Raw genomic sequence first — 17,861 nt, forward strand, 5'->3', positions numbered from 1 at the left:
CCTCGCGGGTGACCCCCCCTTTGTGTCACTGCCCATGTCTGTGGGCTGCGCGTTCCCCAGCGCGCGTGGCCGCGCCTCCTGTAATCGCGACCCCCGCCTAGAGCCTTGCTCGCGCGAGTGTGCGTCCTCGCGTGTTTCCGAGTATCCCCAGAGTGTCTGCGCATGGGTTCTGTCGAGTGCGTGATCTCATGTGTGCGGGTTTAGTTTTGTCGAGTGGGTATCTCTTGTGTGCGGGTTTCGTTGGTGCGTGTTCGTGAACGTTCGTGCACATCCCTTGCTGTGTGTGCGTGTGTTCACGACTCTGTTGTCACCTGTTTTCGTGTGAACTGGCAGTCCAGTCCAGGGCCTGTCCCTACGGAACGGACCCAGGAGGGGGGTAACCTCGCCGCTCCCCTCGCCCCCGCGCCTCTTTCTGAGCATCTTCCCCCACAGACGCTAAAGGGAAGGGGGGTGGACAGGATCGAGTCTGGCGAGTTGCTCCGCAGTGTTGACGCTGCCAGTTGCTCCGCAGTGTTGACGCTGCCAGTGTGGCTTCTTCAGCCAGCCTGTTCAGGGCACAGAATAGAGGGATCAAAGATAAAAAATGGAGCCGAGACAGGTGAATTTGGGCTGGTACCAGTTCTCCGTGCCTTTTCAAACAGAGGCGCCCTGGACGTCAGAACCCCCTCAGTTGCAGAGACCTTTCAAAATATATGCACACGCCTGCTGGGCGATGCTGTCCTTAGCCGTTCTTGATGATATTTAATGGTTTATAGAGTATTTTATGGCATTCACCTAAATCGCTTTCCATTTTGCCCAACATCCTGGCGAGGGAAACGAGGTAGAAATCTTACAGATTTTACTCCTGCGGAGGGAGCGTTTTCCTTATAACTACGACTCTAGTTACGACATTTTTTTGTTGCAAGAAATTTGCGATTTATGCTAAGGAAAATGGGATATATTATAAGGATACCTAGGGTAAGAAACTTCAAACCCATTAGGGAACCAGCTACTGCTCCGTTTGCTCAAGGTTTCATGCTCTGCCGCAAGGGCTGCGTTTTGGTGCCTTTGTTCTGCCCAATTTTCTTATTGTCTAATTTTCCTTTTTTTTTTTAATTTTTGAAATATTTCAAATATCAAATACAGAGGGGGGAGCTAACCAATCCGTGATTCAGATTTTACAGACGTGATTATTTAATATTTTGCCAAATTTACTTCAGATTTTTTTTTAAAGAAATAAAATTGCTCTCAGTTCCTTCCCCTCCTTTTCTAGAGATAGCCACTGCGTTGAGGTTTGTGTATATCTTTACTTTGCATATTTTATACTTTGATCATGGTGAATCCACACACAATATATTCTATTGTTTTTAAACTTTAATGGTATTAAAATATACATGCCTTTTTGCAACTTGCTTTTTTTTTTTTTGCTCAGCATCATATTTTGAGGTTGATATATGAACAAATTGAATAACTGTGATATCTTTGGTTCATTCATTTTAATTGCTGGTATAGAATTGCATTGTATGAATATACCATATTTATTTATACATTCCGCTGTTGATAGACTTTGAACTTGTTTCGGTTTTTGACTCTTAAAAACAGTCCTGCAATAAATATCTTTGTACTTGTCTGCTTGTGCACACATTTGGAAGTTTTCTGTAGGAAATACAACTAAGTAGTAGATTTGCTGGATTGTAGGCTATGTGCATCTTCAACTTAACCAAATATCACAGAAGCTCTCGAAGTGGTTGTACCAATTTTCACTGTCACTGGTGTTGAGTGAGAACACCATTTCCTCACAATCCTGCTAACACTTTATATGTTATTAGGCTTTACATTTTTGCCGTCTCTTTACTGACCAGCTTCCTTACGACTTTTGGTTGCTGCTAAATTTGCTCGTAGCCACCTTGGCTTCTTTTGTAGCCCTGTGTCAGCCTATGGATTTATCTCTTGCAGCTAATTGGCTTAGTCTTTATCTCCTTTGGTTCTCATAAGAGTAATTCCAATGAACATTTATTGTATACCTAATGCATGTCAGTTCCTATGGTTGATGTATAGATAGAATTTTCATGATATGTTAAATATGTACCTCTTTAGTGGCAGATGAGGTGATTTAATTATAAGTATTTTTTTCATATGATGAATGTTTAAAAAAATTTTTCTTTTCTCTCCATTTTATTGTAGTATTTGATAAATTCAAAATATATGTAAAACATATGCAAGCTGTATAGCAAAACAATAAAATGAACATCTATGAATTCACCACTCAATCTAATTATCAAAATGACCAATATTGAATGTGCTTACTTCCAGAGGTGACTACTATCCTGAATTGTGTATATCATGCCTTGTTTTTAAAAATGATTTTATCAGATATGTATACATCCCTCAAAAATGTATTATATGGTTTCTGTTGTTTTTGAGTGGAAAAAATCATATTGGGTATAGTTTTCTGGGACTTGCTTATTTCACTTGATGTTATGTTTCTGAGTTACTAATATTGGGTATAGATGTAAGTCATTAATTTTCACTGCTGTGTAATATTCCATGTGTGAATATAACACAGTGTGTGCATTCTTCTGTTGATGGGCATTTTGGTTGTTTCTCGGTTTTGCTGTTATGAAGATTCTTGTACATACTTTTTGGTTCACAGTTGTAAGAATTTCTCTAATTTTCACACTGGGGTATATGAGCCCCAGAGTAGTAATGAAGATTTGCTAAGTGTGTGGGTACAAATAATGTTAATGAATCAGTTTCTAGATCATTACATTCCATAGGTACACTTTCCTAAAATTGGTAATGCCTGCGGCTTCCTGCTAGTGCTACTTTCTCACCTTATGTTTCTGACGTTGCACTTTACATAAGAAAGGCAAACCACAGGTTCTTGTGGAATCTTACTGTGGCACTGCCCTAAGTGGGAAAATTCCCTTGGGGAGAACAAAGGGATAATTTTTTTTTTTTTTGAGTGGAGTTTTGCTCTTTTTGCCCAGGCTGGAGTTTAATGGCACAATCTCAGTTCACTGCAACCTCTGCCACCCAAGTTCAAGTGATTCTCTTGCCTCAGCCTCCCAAGTAGCTGGGATTACAGGCGCACACCACCACACCCAGCTAATTTTGTATTTTTAGTAGAGACGGGATTTCACCATGTTGGCTAGGCACGTGTTGAACTCCTGACCTCAGGTGATCTACCCGACTTGGCCTCCCAAAGTGCTGGGATTACAGGCTTAAGCCACTGTGCCCGGCCTACAAAGGGATACTTTAAAATATCACTATAGTGTTAGGGAAAGCCTCTTTTAATCCTGGCACTTCCCCATCCATTTCCTTAAGAGATACATTTCCAATAAAGTTTCATTTTTTATATTATCAGGGTATATTTTTTGGCCAACCATATGCTGGTAATAATTATACATTTAAAAGAATGAGATATCAGTTTTACTTTAAAATGTTACTGTGATATTCTAGAAAGTCAAATTCACCCTTTGCAATTATTTAATCTAATAGTGATATTTTTAAAATGTCACCTTAATGGGTAAAGGGTATGTAATTTTAAAAAGCACTTTTAGTGGTTGGTGAGCAAAAAAAAAAAAAAGGGAGGGGGATGTTGGAATACCACCATGTTAATTTGTTCAGCAGCAAAAGCAAAAGAAAAGAGAAAGAAATACTGCCATACCACTATAGTAAGCTGTTAGTTAGAAATGGGATTGCTAGATCAAGAGGTATGAATAATCAGCTTTACAAAATAATGTCAGATTGCTTTCTGAAGGGGTGGTATCAGTTTGTACTTTGGCCAGCAGTTTTGTCTGTTTATATACTTTGATCAACAGTGTGTAAGAGTTACAGTTGATCTACAACCTCTCCAACACTTGTTATTGTCAGACTTAGTATTTGCCAATGGAATGGGTATGAAATGATGCATTGTGGTTTTAATTTGCATTTTTTTGTTATTAATGAGATTAAGCATCTTTTGTATGTTTATGAACTGTCTTTGTTTCCTTTTTATGAAATATCTAGTCATATATTTTACCCTTTGTTCTGATGAGTTGTCTTTTAAAAAGGATAAACTGGTAACATTGATTATGTGCATTGTAAATATCTTCTGGTTTGTGGCCTGTCTTTCTACTCTTTATGGTATATTTTGGTGAATAGAAGTTCTTAATCTTATCATAATCTAATTGGAACCTTTCTTGCCTTGGGCTTATAAAGACATTCCTCTATTTCTTTTTAGAGGTTTTAAAATGATATCTTTCGCAATTAAGTTCGTAATTCATCCGGAATTGATTTTTGTGTATGTTGTGAGATAGTGATCCACATTCATTTTTCCTGTGTGGTTCTAATTATCCCCGTACCATGTATTGAATTGGCCCTCTGTTCACCAGTGATCTGCTGTGCCATCCTTTTACATGTTTAGTTACTACCTGCATGGGTCTGTTTTTGGCTTGCCTTTCTGTGTCACTTGTCACCTTGTCTGTCTCTGTGTTCATACCACACTGTCTTAATCATTAATACTATAGTTTTACTTGAAATCTTGGTATCTGGGAAGGACTTTAATCTCACCTGTTTTTGGTCATTTGTTCTTAATAATTAACTTGTTACATGACATGAATAACCCTTTGGGTATTAATTGGAATTAACTGAATCAGTTTGGGGGAGAATCAAAATCTTTAAGATTTTGATCCTTTTTATCTAAGAATATGGTATGTATCTCTATTTATGTAAGGTTTTAGTGTAGTTTTATGATTTTCTCCATAGAGATCTACTTTTTATATGTTGATTCTGATGTTATTGTTTTTGTTGCTATTATAAATGGTGGTACTCTTAAAGATTCTATTTTAACTTATTTATTGTTAGTAAATATTTTAACTTATTTATTGTTAAATAGAAATTTAATGAATTTTTTAAAATATTGACCCTTTAGTCATCCACTTGATAAACTTACTACTAATTTTTTTTCTGAAATTCCTTTGGGTTTTCTGTGTGGATAATTATATCACTTGCAAATAGTGACAGTTTTAGTTCTTTAATTCTAGTTATTTTTGCTTTTAATTTATTCATTTTTTTGGTCTTAAATGTGCTGGCATACTTTATACTTACGTTCAATGGAAGTGATTAGGGTTGTTCGTTAGAAGCGATTAGAGTGGGCATAGAGGTCTTGTTCTCAATTTTAAGGAGAATATTTCTCCGCTGAGAATTACATTTGCTATGAATTTTTGTAGATACCTTTGATTAAGTTAGGGATGTCTTTGCAGTTGTCACTTGCTTTTCTGCACTTGTTGAGAATATCTTGTGTCTTTTCTCCTTTAATCTGTTAAATGTAATGAATTCCATTTTGTAGATTTAAAACTTCATTTTCTTTTATATTCTTTCTTGACATAAACCCAAATTGGTCTTTATAGATTGTATTTTTATGAACTACTAGTTTGAATTTGCTCATATTTTATTTAGATTTTTGTGTCTGTTTGTGACTAGAATCACCTCTCATTTTTCTTTATTGGCTGTCTTATCTGACTTTGGTATTAAAGTTACACTAACTTTATACCATGAGTTAGAGAGTAGTTGCTCTTTTTCTGTTCCCTGGGAGAGTTTGGATTGGAGTGATTTGTTTCTTAAAAGCTTGGTGGAACTTAACTATAAGGTCATTTGGATCTAATGTTTTCTTCATAGAATTTTAGTAGTAATTAGTTGAATAGTCATAGGACTGTTCAGGTATTCTATTTCTTTTAGTCAGTTTTGGTAAGTTTTAGAAATTTGTCCTTTTATCATAATTTTTAAGTTCTTCACATGAAGTTTATAGTTTTTTTTTTTTTTTTTTTTTTGACATGGAGTCTCTGTCTGTTGCCCAGGATGGAGTAGTACAATGGTGCCATCTCATTGCAACCTCTGCCTCCTGGGTTCAAGAGATTCTCCTGCCTCAGCCTCCCAAGTAGCTGGGATTACAGGAGTGCGCCACCATGCCTGGCTGATTTTTTTCTATTTTTAGTGGAGACGGAGTTTCACCATGTTGGCCAGACTGCTCACAAACTCCTGACCTCAAGTGGTCCGCCCACCTCAGCCTCCCAAAGTGCTAGGATTATAGGCGTGAGCCACTGCTCATGGTATGGCATTAATTCTGTTTTTAATATCTGTTTTATTTGTGTATGTGTTCCCCTTTTCTCATTTTGAATGTTATTTATGTCTGACTTCTCTTTCTTGATCAGTCTTACTAAAAGTTTGTCCGTTTTTTAAATCTTGGCAAAGGATTAACTTTTGGCCTAATTTGTTCTATTATTTGTTTTTTATTTCATTGATCTTTTTTCTCTTTTATTATTTCATTTTACTTTCAGTTTGTTATTTAACTATTTTTCTCACTTAAATTACACACTTAGCATTAATTTTCAACATTCTTATTTCCTAGTATAAGCATGCAAGGCTATAAACTTCTTCAAAGTTCATTTTCGCTTTATCTAACATAATTTAATTTATAGTATTTTCATTAACTTTCAAATCTAAGTATTTTTTAAATTTCTATTTTGATTTTTTCTTTGACTTATGAGTTTCTTAGACGTTGTAAAATTTTCAAATGTGTCTGTATTAAGTTGTTTTCCTTTAATTATTGATTTCTTAATTGTGTTGCCAGAGAATGTTTTATCTTTTTAACATCTTTTTTTTTTTTTTTTTTTTGCCCTTGCTTTATGGCCTTGTACATAGTGAATTATTAGAACTGTTCTGTGTATTCTTGTGAAGAATATGTATTCTGTAATTGTTAAGTGTCTATTAGGTAAAACTTGTTACTTGTGTAGTTCTGGTAGTCTTTATCCTTATTAATTTTGGTTTATCGTATCTTAACTTAGAGAAATGTGTTGCAATATCCTGCCATTACTAGTTTCTAACAGATTTCCTGTAGTTCTAACAATTTTTGTTCTTCTGTATTTTGAGACTTTTATTAGCTACGTGCAAGCTTAACATTGTTTTCCTAGTGGCTCGAACCTTCACTATATTGTGATCTTCTCTAAGTTTGCTTCTTTGTCTTAGAGGCTTTTTGTCTGATCCCATCTTTCTTTTGGTGCTAATTTACCTGGAATGTTCTTTTCCTTCATTTTACTTTGATTTTTTTAAGTGTCCTTACAGTTTAAATATCTCTTATAAGGGACATATTACTGGATTTTTCTTTTAATCTCACCTGACAACCTCTGTCTTTTTTTTTTTTTTTTTTTTTGAGACGGAGTCTCGCTCTGTCACCCAGGCTGGAGTGCAGTGGCCGGATCTCAGCTCACTGCAAGCTCTGCCTCCCAGGTTTACACCATTCTCCTGCCTCAGCCTCCCGAGTAGCTGGGACTACAGGCGCCCGCCACCTCGCCTGGCTAATTTTTTTGTATTTTTTAGTAGAGATGGGGTTTCATCGTGTTAGCCAGGATGGTCTCGATCTCCTGACCTCGTGATCCGCCCGTCTCGGCCTCCCAAAGTGCTGGGATTACAGGCTTGAGCCACCGCGCCCGGCCGACAACCTCTGTCTTTTAATTGGTAAGTTCCAAGTGTCTTGGTTGGTGGTTGACTCAGTTTTAGATATTAAAAAAAATCTAAAAGTATTTTTATTTTACCTTTGTTCTTGACAGATCATTTTGATGGATGTACAGTTGTAGGTTGGTGTTTCTTTTCAGTCAGTAGGATAGGAATACTAGTCTACCGTTGCTTATGCAAAGTGTGCTGCCAGTTTTATTTATGCTTTTTCTTTTTCTTTTTTTTTTGAGATGGAGTCTTTCTCTGTTGCCAGGCTGGAGTGCAGTGGCGCGATCTCGGCTCACTGCAACCTCCGCCTCCCGGGTTCAAGTGATTGTCCTGCCTCAGACTCCCGAGTAAGTGGGACTACTGGCGCCTGCCACTACGCCTGGCCAATTTTTGTATTTTTAGTAGAGATGGAGTTTCACCATGTTGGCCAGGATGGTCTCGATCTGTTGACCTCAAAATCTGCCCGCCTCAGCCTCCTGAAGTGCTGGGATTACAGGCGTGAGCCACTGCGCCCAGCCTATTTATGCATTTTTGAAGAAAATATCCTTTTTCTTTTAGTTACGTTGGATTTTCTGTCTTTCGTGTTACATCATTTCACTTCTAAGACTAGATAGAGATTATATTTATCCTATTTTGGATGCATGTGTTTCATGATTCTGCATTTTGTGTTTCATGAGATCTAGAAGTTTCTGAGCCCTGTATTCTTTAAATATTATGTCTCATTAATCTCTTCTCTCCTGCTGGAACTTTAACTGGATATATATATACACACTAAACTGTTTCCAGATCATTTATTCTTTGTCTTTCATATTTTTTATCTCTTTGTTTCTCTTTACCAGAATTTACAGTGCTGGGTAATTTCATAAGGCATATATTTTAGTTAACCAATTTTCTCTTCAACTGTGCCTAATATCCTCTGTTAGGATCTTTTTGGGATGGGTTAGAACCCATCCCATCTTTTTTTTTTCTTTTAACGATTACGTTTTTAATTTCTAAAAGTTCTGCTTGGTTCTTTTTTGATATGCTCAGTCATTCTTCACATTCTCATGTTATATGCTGATTTTTATGACTCTATAGCTATTCTGTAGACTATATCAGACATTCCCAATGTCTGATATCCTTGGGGAGGGGGATGTCTAAACTTAATTGCCTTTTTTTTTTCTTCTGTTGTCTCTCCCTCAATGTAGCTGTCACCTCATGTGTTTGGTGATCATTGATTACGAACTTCTGTTTGATCTTTGTGGGAATCTTGAGAGTCTAATTTGGGGATGCTCTCTTTCTGAAAGCATTTCTGTCGGCTTTGTCTGGGAGCTAGGAAGTTTAGGTGGCATCACTTTTAAGTTCCTACGTTTTGCTTCTAGCCCAGAGCTCAGTGTCCTGATCCTACTACTGCTCTTGGTACCACCACTTGTAGCACTAAACTGTAGCCAAGTTTAATTTCTAGCTCAAGGTTTGTTGCTTTTGCATGGAGAGGGTGGCTTCAGATGTTCCCCTATTTCTATGGTCTCAGCAAAATCATCCAAAAAGTATTTTTTTTTTTTTTTTTAAATCTAGGATCTACCTTTTTCCTCCCAATAGTACATTCCCCCAGAGTGCCTAGTTCACCATAACTGATGGGGTCAGAAGCTCTTTATTTTAATATTTAATTTTAGTAGTATATTTTTGTTTGTATTAGAAAAAATTTTATGGTACCAAACAAGCTTTCTTGGTGATATCAACATTTCTATTAAAACTAGTTTGCATCTAAGTTAAGATTTGAGTTATCCTAAAGAAAACTATTAAGTAAATAGCAGTACAGATGACAAGTGGATTGCACAGTATATCCTCTAGATCCATAGTGACCCTACAGAGATAAACCTGTGATGGTCAAACAGTGTGAAAACTGCTGTCAGAGACATGGGTAGGGTGCTCTTGTTTATAGAGAAGAGGTGCAAAAATCAACTTGATCGTAGTGGGAAGATCAGGAAATGCTTCCTGGAATTGGGTAGTAAGAACTGATAGCATTAGGTGGTTACAGAATAAGTTTTGTTTGGGAAGGACTGGGGTATGACTGGCTTCTAGGTTGTGCGTTGTGGAGTGACTGGGGATAAAAGCAGGAGCAAGATCACAAAAGGCCTTCTATGCTTATATTAGGGAAGTTAGACTTTATTTTCAAGCTGAAGGGAAGCTGTTGCATGGTTTTAAGCAGTACAGTGACATGATCAGAGTTTTAGAGGGTGCCAAGATTGAAGGCAAGCCTGACCAGTTAGGAGACTGCTTGTTAAATTAGTGCAGAGGAGAAACAGTGAAGGCAGTGGCACTGGGCATGAAGAAGTATTTGTGTGCTAATTTTAGATTTCTTAGGGAAGCAGAAATGACAAGAGTTTGTGGTCAGTTGGACAGAAATGTTGAAGGAGAATGAGGAGACTAGGTTGACTCCCAGGGTTTAGGTTTGGGTAGTAAAATGGCATGTGGAACAATTAACTGATAAACAACATACAGAAAGAGGAAAGAACTTGGTTTCATATGTTTGTTTTTGAGGAAAAGATGTTTGTTTTTGAACTTACTGATTCGGAGGGGCTTGTGGGACATCTTGGTTAAGATCCTGTTGTAGTTCTAGTAGGGTCTAGAAGTCAAAAGATACAACCTCGCCTGGAAGGATCTGGGAGTCTTCAGCATTTGGAAGTTTGGAAGCCATTGCTTACTGTAGTGCATATGAGATAATTTAAACTGGGTACATAGATAAGCACTTGAAAAAATTTTAATAGATAGGAATTTAATGTGTATGAGAAACATAACTTGCACATCTAACCTTTGATAATCATGGACATCATCACTTAGGCCAAGCGAGCTCAATAAAAGGGAAATACTAACTAAAAGTATATGTGATACATGGAAATGGCAAAAATCATGGTGAAGCTATGCAAACGATGCAAGTTCAGAAAGTGCTGTGTTAAGTCATGGGTGTGGTGGATAAATTCACCCAAGGAGAGAGTAAGAGTGAGAAGAAAAGAGAGTTGACATTGGGTGGCGGGGAATGGAGAAGAAGAGCCCATGAAGGAAACTGAGGAAGAGCAGCCAGACGAATAGGAGGAAAACCAGGAGAAGATGGTCTTTGGAGTCCAAATGAAGAGTTCTGAGGAGGAAGTGGTCCACAGTGTCAAGTAAGTTGTAAGCTGAAAAGTGCTCTTTGGATTTAGCAATTAAGGTAGACTATTTAGCTGGAAGCATCCAAACAGTGGATTTTAAAAATACTCATCTAACGTTAATGTTAATAATAGCTGGTATTTATAGCATTTCCCATATACCTGGTACTCTTCAAAGCACTTAACATGTATTAACTGATTGATCAGGTAGGTAATATCGTTATCCCCATTTGATATGCGAGGAAACACAGAAGCAGCACAGAGAGGTTAAGTAACTTGCCCAAGATCACACACCCAAGGAAACAAGAGAGCCAGGATTCAAGCCGAGAGTCTTGGCTACAGAGTCCATGTTCTTAACCACTTTGTCACATTGCCTCTCTAGTTAAAATACAAGGCCGGGTGTGGTGGCTTACGCCTGTAATCCCAGCACTTTGGCAGGCCGAGGCTGGTGGATCACAAGGTTAGGAGTTCAAGACCAGCCTGGCCAATATGGTGAAATCCTGTCTCTGCTAAAAATACAAAAATTAGCCGGGCGTGGTGGTGGGCGCCTATAATCCCAGCTACTTGGGAGGCTGAGGCAGGAAAATCGCTTGAACCCGGGAAGTGGAGGTTGCAGTGAGCCGAGATCGTGCCAGTGCATTCCAGCCTGGGTGACAGAGTGAGACTCCGTCTCAAACAAACAAACAAAAAATAGAAAATAAAATTTACCCCAGTGTCGTAATTACGGTACAATTGGTGCTGTGTGTGTTACCAGTGAGATTTGCCAGACTTGAATGACCAGTATCAGTCTGCCAGGTATGAGCGCATTAATTGTATTGTAATTGACGCCATGATGTGTGGGCTGTGACAGTTCTTGGCTCTTTCTGTATTTTATGCCAAAAAAATTTGTAAGACAAGTGAGTTTAGCATATACCTCACATCATGTGCTATAGTTTGGGTTCTCCATCCAGTATCTTATGTTTTCTGGTCATGGTTCACTTTTAGAGTTAAATTTTTTTAAACTCTAGAAATATTCATGCAAAATAGGTCAGGTTCTAGACATTATAGATAAGCAGTCTTTTGTGGAAGGTCATTAGTGATCTTCATGAAAGCAGTTTCCCTTGAAAGGTTGAAGTGGAAACCAATTCGTAGGAGACCGAAAGTGAATGAGAAGGAGGATTCAGATGGGTGAAAAATGAAGAGTTCTTGATGAAGTTGAAGAATGGCTGTGGTAGGAAATCAGGAAGACATGAGCCATAATGACTCTTGGCTATGATCAGAGAGGAGTTAATAAAAAGTTTTACAACTGGTTTTGACCCAGGTAGTGATCTGAGGTGTCACTCTTGGGTGGGAGAGCCTAGCGAGGTAGGCAGTGAAGTTCATGTTAGTTGAAGTTGTTAAACTACAAGGCTAGAATATTGTGTGCATGGACCTCGATGTGGCTGGGATGATGTCAGAACTTGGAGGAAAGAGAAAAACACTGTGAACTAGTTGCCAGTGATCTTGAAACATTACAGTAACCAAGAGATAAATGGGTGACAATGACAGGAAAAGTAGATGTAGTAAAAGAGAGTGTTTGAGAACAGAAGCTATGGCAACTAAAGACTGGATTTGAATCCTTCCTAGCTTGGTGACATGAGCAAATTACTTAAGTGAGCGTTTTCCCATCTTTACTGTGGAGATGATGATAATTGTGCCTGCTAAGAAGAACTGCTTGAGGATTAGTGAAATTATGCATGTAAAACATTTGGTACAGTGTGTGACACATAGTACAAATAATTTGCTAGGAAGATTGTTATTATTCTTCACTTGTGAGATTGTGAAGTTTTCATACAGCAATTTGGACATCATGAGATGGATTGATTAAATACATAGATTTGTATTTCAAGGACTGGTGGTGGTCTTGCTTTGGAAAGAAGAAACTTGGTTTATCCTAACAATAGTAGGATAATAATGGTGAAGTGAGAGGTACAAGGAATAGTGTTAATGATGTGCTGGCGATGATAGGAAAAGAAAGCCATTATATGAGCAAGAGCTAGAAGTAATAAAATGGTGCATTTTTCAGTGATGTTTAGCCTATGTAGCTATTCTCTGATAACTATAAAAATCCTTATTATTAAAGTTTCTTCAGGAAAAAAAAAAAAAACCCTTAGTCTGAAACTTCAGCACTAACCCCCTTGGTCCCCCATTGAAATAAGTGTTTTTAAAACATGGCTTTTGATAATGTGAGGGTTTTTTCCTTTTTGCAGTTTAGCAGTGCTGATTGTGTATTGCAGTAGTTGTGAGAGCGTTAGAAGCAGCAGTCGATAGGAGGATGGAAGGTCTGGATGCTGCCTTGAGGAGTTAGGAGATTGGCAGACTTCCCCTGTACCACTCCTTTGCCCTACTCCTTTGCCCAAGATAGAAACACACTGCGAGATGAGTAGGAAAATATGAGCAGTTGATAGGAAAGTTCTCAGCGGAGTCAGGATTTAGTTGAGGTTGAGAATATAACAGTTTGTGTATGATGAAATGGCGCATTTCACAGAATGCAGTAAAAGCAGGTAGGGTACAAGTGCAGCAAGGGGAAGATGTCTTTTCTTCATTCAGCAAACACTTATTTGAGAGCTTACCATGTGCTAGGCACATACAGAGATAAATAAGATGCCCTTAGTGATCCTCCATTTAAAGGAGACATGTAAACAGATTAACTTAGAGTAGAGATGGTGAATATGTGAACCTAAGGAAAGGAAGAAATAGATTAAATTATCTGGAGAGAGTCAGGGGAAAAGTCAGCAGAATGGGGACGAGAATCTTTCGGAGCTCAGTGTTCTGGTAGAAGTTATTTCCTTGGGACATAGGTTCCAAGTATTTTTCTAATATACCATAGAAGCCAGGAAAACTTTCTTCTGTCATCTCAAATGATTTAATTACTGACTTGAGTTTGTGTTGTCTCCTTAGACTTGTGCATCATGGACAATTTTGCTGAGGGAGATTTCACTGTGACAGATTATGCCTTGTTAGAAGATTGCCCTGACGTGGACGATTGTGTCTTTGCTGCTGAATTTATGAGCAATGATTATGTTCGTGTGACTCAGCTTTACTGTGATGGGGTGGTAAGTAGGTTTGCTAATTTTTCATTTTTGACATTGTGTACTGAAGGTTTTCTGGTTTAGGGCTCTCTGAGTAAAGATGTTTTTGTGGTATGTGCATTTTGACAGGGAGGTACACATGCTGTTGAAAAGTTGATTTGAGAAGGGAAAGTAAGCACTGGCTCAAAAATAAGATTGTGGAATGCCAGAAGACAAGTGGTGGCAAAAGGTGGTTTTCTGACAGGGAATTAGAAAAGCTCTTGGGGAGAGCCATAGAAGCAAACTCAGGAAATACTGTAAAAAGGGTCTCAAATTAAGCCTCATTGGCTGAAGATGTGTTTGAAGCTATAATATAAATAAATGTCCACTGAAAGTTCTTTGGTTAGTTCTGGTAATCCTTAGATCAAAAATCAAGAACTGTACTTTTCCATTTTATTAGACACAAATAAAAATAATTTTCTTCTTTTTAGGGTATGCAATATAAAGATTATATCCAAAGTGAGAGGAATTTAGGTGAGTACATTGGTATTTTTAATGTTAATATATGGAAATACTATAAAGGGAGGTCCACCCATCCTGTCATAACAATACAACAGATTTCTATGCCTTTTAAACATGTATTCTTACTAGTTTTTCACTAGAAGTCAGAACTTTTCTTTGTTAAAATAGAGTTTTAGCCAGCACTTAAATATTCTTAACATTTAACAGGCTAAAATACTTCATTCATTTCTTCCCTCTCCATATCCATTTTTGCCTTTTTACTATTAACAGTGTTGATTCATTAAAAAATGAGGCACAAACATTAATTTTAAACTTTTTTTTAAATTAAGAATTTGACATCTGCAGTATATGGTGTAGTAAACCAATTTCTGTCCTGCAAGATTATTGTGATGCCATTAAAATAAACATCTTCTGGCCACTTCTGTTTCAACATCAAAACAGTTCTGTAATATCACGATTGCATCCCTGTGTGGACGCCAAGTAAGTTACTATATGTTACTCATTTTGTATGGGCAGTGGTAAGCATGTTACCCAATACAAGGAATGCAAGTTCACTGGAAGACTTATGTCTTATTCTTGTATGCTGCTCAACTTTTGTCTAATAGGGTGGAAAAAACAAAGCTTGAGATTTGGATATGAATGAATAATTGTAACATAATCAGTGAAATTCTGAATAGTACTAGATGGTAGACTAGAAGCTGAGTCAGGAAGAATTAACATGTTTGTTTATAAATATCAGTGTTATAGTACAGAAGAGAGGAAAAAGATACAGTATTTTGTTCATTGAATAAATAGCTTAGTTATTGTTACCTAGAGTGAAGAAAAAGAGAACTTATTTTTTTAATGGTTTGAGATACATAGTTAAGCATGAAGTTAAATGAATTTGTATATATGATAATCTAATCTTTTAAAAAATAAATTTGTCTTTAAGCAATTCACGTGCTTCTGAGATAAGTTTGAAGAAATTACAACATCTTGAGTTGATGGAAGATATTGTGGATTTGGCAAAGAAAGTTGCTGTAAGTGGTAGAATGTAGGTTCCCCCTGAGCCCTTGGTTTAAATAATAAACATTTATATGGTGTTAGACTCATATGACTAATTTATAGCAATTAACAGGTAATGGTTTTCGTTTTGGTTAACCTGAGATGAATCTGCTGTCCATCAGTGCGTGCTCAGTATTTGAGAGATCAGTGAGATGGTTGCTGTCAGGGTTCTACGCTGGGGCCCAGGACTGCATCTTGTCATTAAAGGATAGAAGTTGGAACTTGTCACAGAAAGCGGTGCATGGGTTCATAGAAACCTTTGCCACCGGTTCTGAAAGTGATGTGCTCTATCTGTTGATATAAAATCACATCACCATCAAGAAATATTTTGTCTTTGGGTAGGTAGACTATCAGGGCAGATTTGAGGAGGTGTCCTTCCTTACACTGTTGAGATAAGTTGAGAGTTTTTGTGGTTTTAAAATTTTTTTTGAAAGCTGTTGGATAGCTTTTTAAATTTCAGTTGGTTATGGAGTCAAGTGTTGTTCTTGGTACTATTAAATTTAGAAAGGGCATTCTGATGTTTATTTTCTGCAGTAGTTATTTACAGTAACATACAAATGTTAGCCACCACACCTGGCCTAGTGTGAGCCACCACGCCTGGCGTAGTGCAATGAACTTTGAAAATTCATGTCGGCTGGTCACAGTGGCTCTTGTCTGTAATCCCAGCACTTTGGGAGGCTGAGGCAGGTGGATCATTTGAGGTCAGGAGTTTGAGACCAGCCTGGCCAACATGTTGAAACCTCGCCTCTACTAAAAATACAGAAATAAGCTGGGTGGTAGTGGCACGTGCCTGTAATCCCAGCTACTTGGGAGACTGAGGCAGGAGAATCGCTTGAGCCTGGGAGCAGGAGGTTGTGGTGAGCTAAGATTGCGCCACTGCACTCCAGACTGGGTGATACAGTGAGACCCTGTCTGAAAAAAAAAAAAAAAAACTCGCATGTCTAAAGATTACACTAAGTTATTTTACTACTAGAACCCTATGGGAGACTATTTTGGAATTTCTTGTCTTAGGGTCTTAAGGGGTAACTTGGTCATGTAAATGCTTGTTGGAAGTGTACTATTGTGTACGTATAGTAGTGTTACTAAAATGTAGGCCATTTTTCCATTAGAAAATTCAAGTAGAATTGACTGAATAAGGAAAAAATATGTCCTTTTTTTATTTTTCAGAATGATTCGTTCCTCATTGGAGGCTTATTGAGAATTGGTTGTAAAATAGAAAATGTAAGTGGTTAAACACAGAACCTGGCACAGCCACTGTGGATGAGTGGCAGTTACCTCACTGCTCATTTCCCCTTGTATTGAGTCCATACGCTCAATGTTCTATATGTGGGGTTTGGTAGTATTGACTTCTATATTTTCCTTAAGCAGACTCCTCATTTTGGGGGTTTGGATCTTTTTTTTTAACCCATGTACATAGTATAATTTTGAGCCTATTTTACAAGTTGATTCTTTTTCTCTTTTAGATTATTTACCTGGCTTATGTTTCCCCAAATGAAATTATTAGGCCTCTGGTATGAATATTTTTTGATATGTAATTACTAGGTAATCTCCAGATTCAATGTTAAACCAATTTTTAATTATACTGATGCCATAAACATCTATGTTTACCTTAAGCCCATTGTTAACTTTAAATTTTGAAGTTACTTTAGATGCTAGAAGTACAAATAACGTTTCTGTGAATTCTTGATCCTTCATGGAGATCACTGTACTGAGTGCCCATTTGCCCAGACACATCTTCCCCTTGTTCTTTATCTCCTTATTCTTCTGTTTGTCACAGACCACGTAAAATATGGAGTTCCTCTGGAGAACTTTAATCTATAAATTTAACCTTGGGGTAAGGATGGAGGTCTTTGTGTAGATGAGATCTGAGAACCCTCATCCACCTTGTTATATTGCACTCGCCTGCTACCCCAAGCAGTCTGGCCAGGTTGTAGACCTCAAATTCCAGGTCTGTAATAATTGCAGAAGCATCTTGAGCTCTGAGGGTGGTCTGAGGTCTCCCGAAGAGGTAGCATATGTGAGTCCATGGTATCTGTTAATTTACATGTCAGAGTTTGTCTACTCTAGGTTACGTGCCGGAGTAGCAAAAAATAAGTGGTTGCACCAGTTTTGTATTAAGGATCTGAAATACTTGCATAAGATGACTTTATAATGCCACATGCAAATTTAGAATTAATAACCGAATCCCCATTCTTCATTTTTGAAACAGAAAATCTTGGCAATGGAAGAAGCTCTGAATTGGATAAAATATGCAGGCGATGTAACAATTCTAACTAAATTAGGATCAATTGACAATTGTTGGCCTATGTTAAGTATTTTCTTTACTGAATGTAAGTATAAATGCTTTAAATTGTTACTTGACTCAGTTTTTAAAGGTATTTGGGAAAGAGATGTGTAGTTATGTGATTTCTAATTTATCTTAGAAGTTTAAACTGATAAGAATAGATACTACACTTGATTTTAGCCAGAAGGCAGAGAAGCGATGTCTTCTTAGAATTTTTAAAAAATGTTTTTCGGGCCGGGCGCGGTGGCTCAAGCCTGTAATCCCAGCACTTTGGGAGGACGAGGCGGGTGGATCATGAGGTCAGGAGATCGAGACTATCCTGGCTAACATGGTGAAACCCCGTCTCTACTAAAAATACAAAAAAAAAACTAGCCGGGCGTGGTGGCGGGCACCTGT

The 17,861-nt window shown here is 37.6% G+C and overlaps 1 protein-coding gene and 1 pseudogene across 1 annotated transcript in view; one reads left to right on the forward strand and one right to left on the reverse strand.

Moving 5' to 3' along the window:
* Positions 1–13,505: 13,505 nt before the first annotated feature.
* LOC105472652 (tetratricopeptide repeat domain 3) overlaps positions 13,506–17,861 on the forward strand; it is a 105,110-nt gene continuing 100,754 nt past the window's right edge. The window contains exons 1-6 of the mRNA XM_011726087.3: positions 13,506–13,660; positions 14,107–14,149; positions 14,467–14,617; positions 15,069–15,156; positions 16,349–16,402; positions 17,391–17,511. Of these exons, the coding sequence (XP_011724389.2) occupies positions 13,517–13,660; positions 14,107–14,149; positions 14,467–14,617; positions 15,069–15,156; positions 16,349–16,402; positions 17,391–17,511 (601 nt within the window). The 5' untranslated portion in view covers positions 13,506–13,516. The remainder of the gene's footprint in view (positions 13,661–14,106; positions 14,150–14,466; positions 14,618–15,068; positions 15,157–16,348; positions 16,403–17,390; positions 17,512–17,861) is intronic.
* Positions 17,567–17,665, reverse strand: LOC112425062 (U2 spliceosomal RNA; annotated as a pseudogene).

This window comes from Macaca nemestrina, chromosome 4 (genome assembly GCF_043159975.1).
Source record: "Macaca nemestrina isolate mMacNem1 chromosome 4, mMacNem.hap1, whole genome shotgun sequence".
Taxonomy (NCBI): domain Eukaryota; kingdom Metazoa; phylum Chordata; class Mammalia; order Primates; family Cercopithecidae; genus Macaca; species Macaca nemestrina.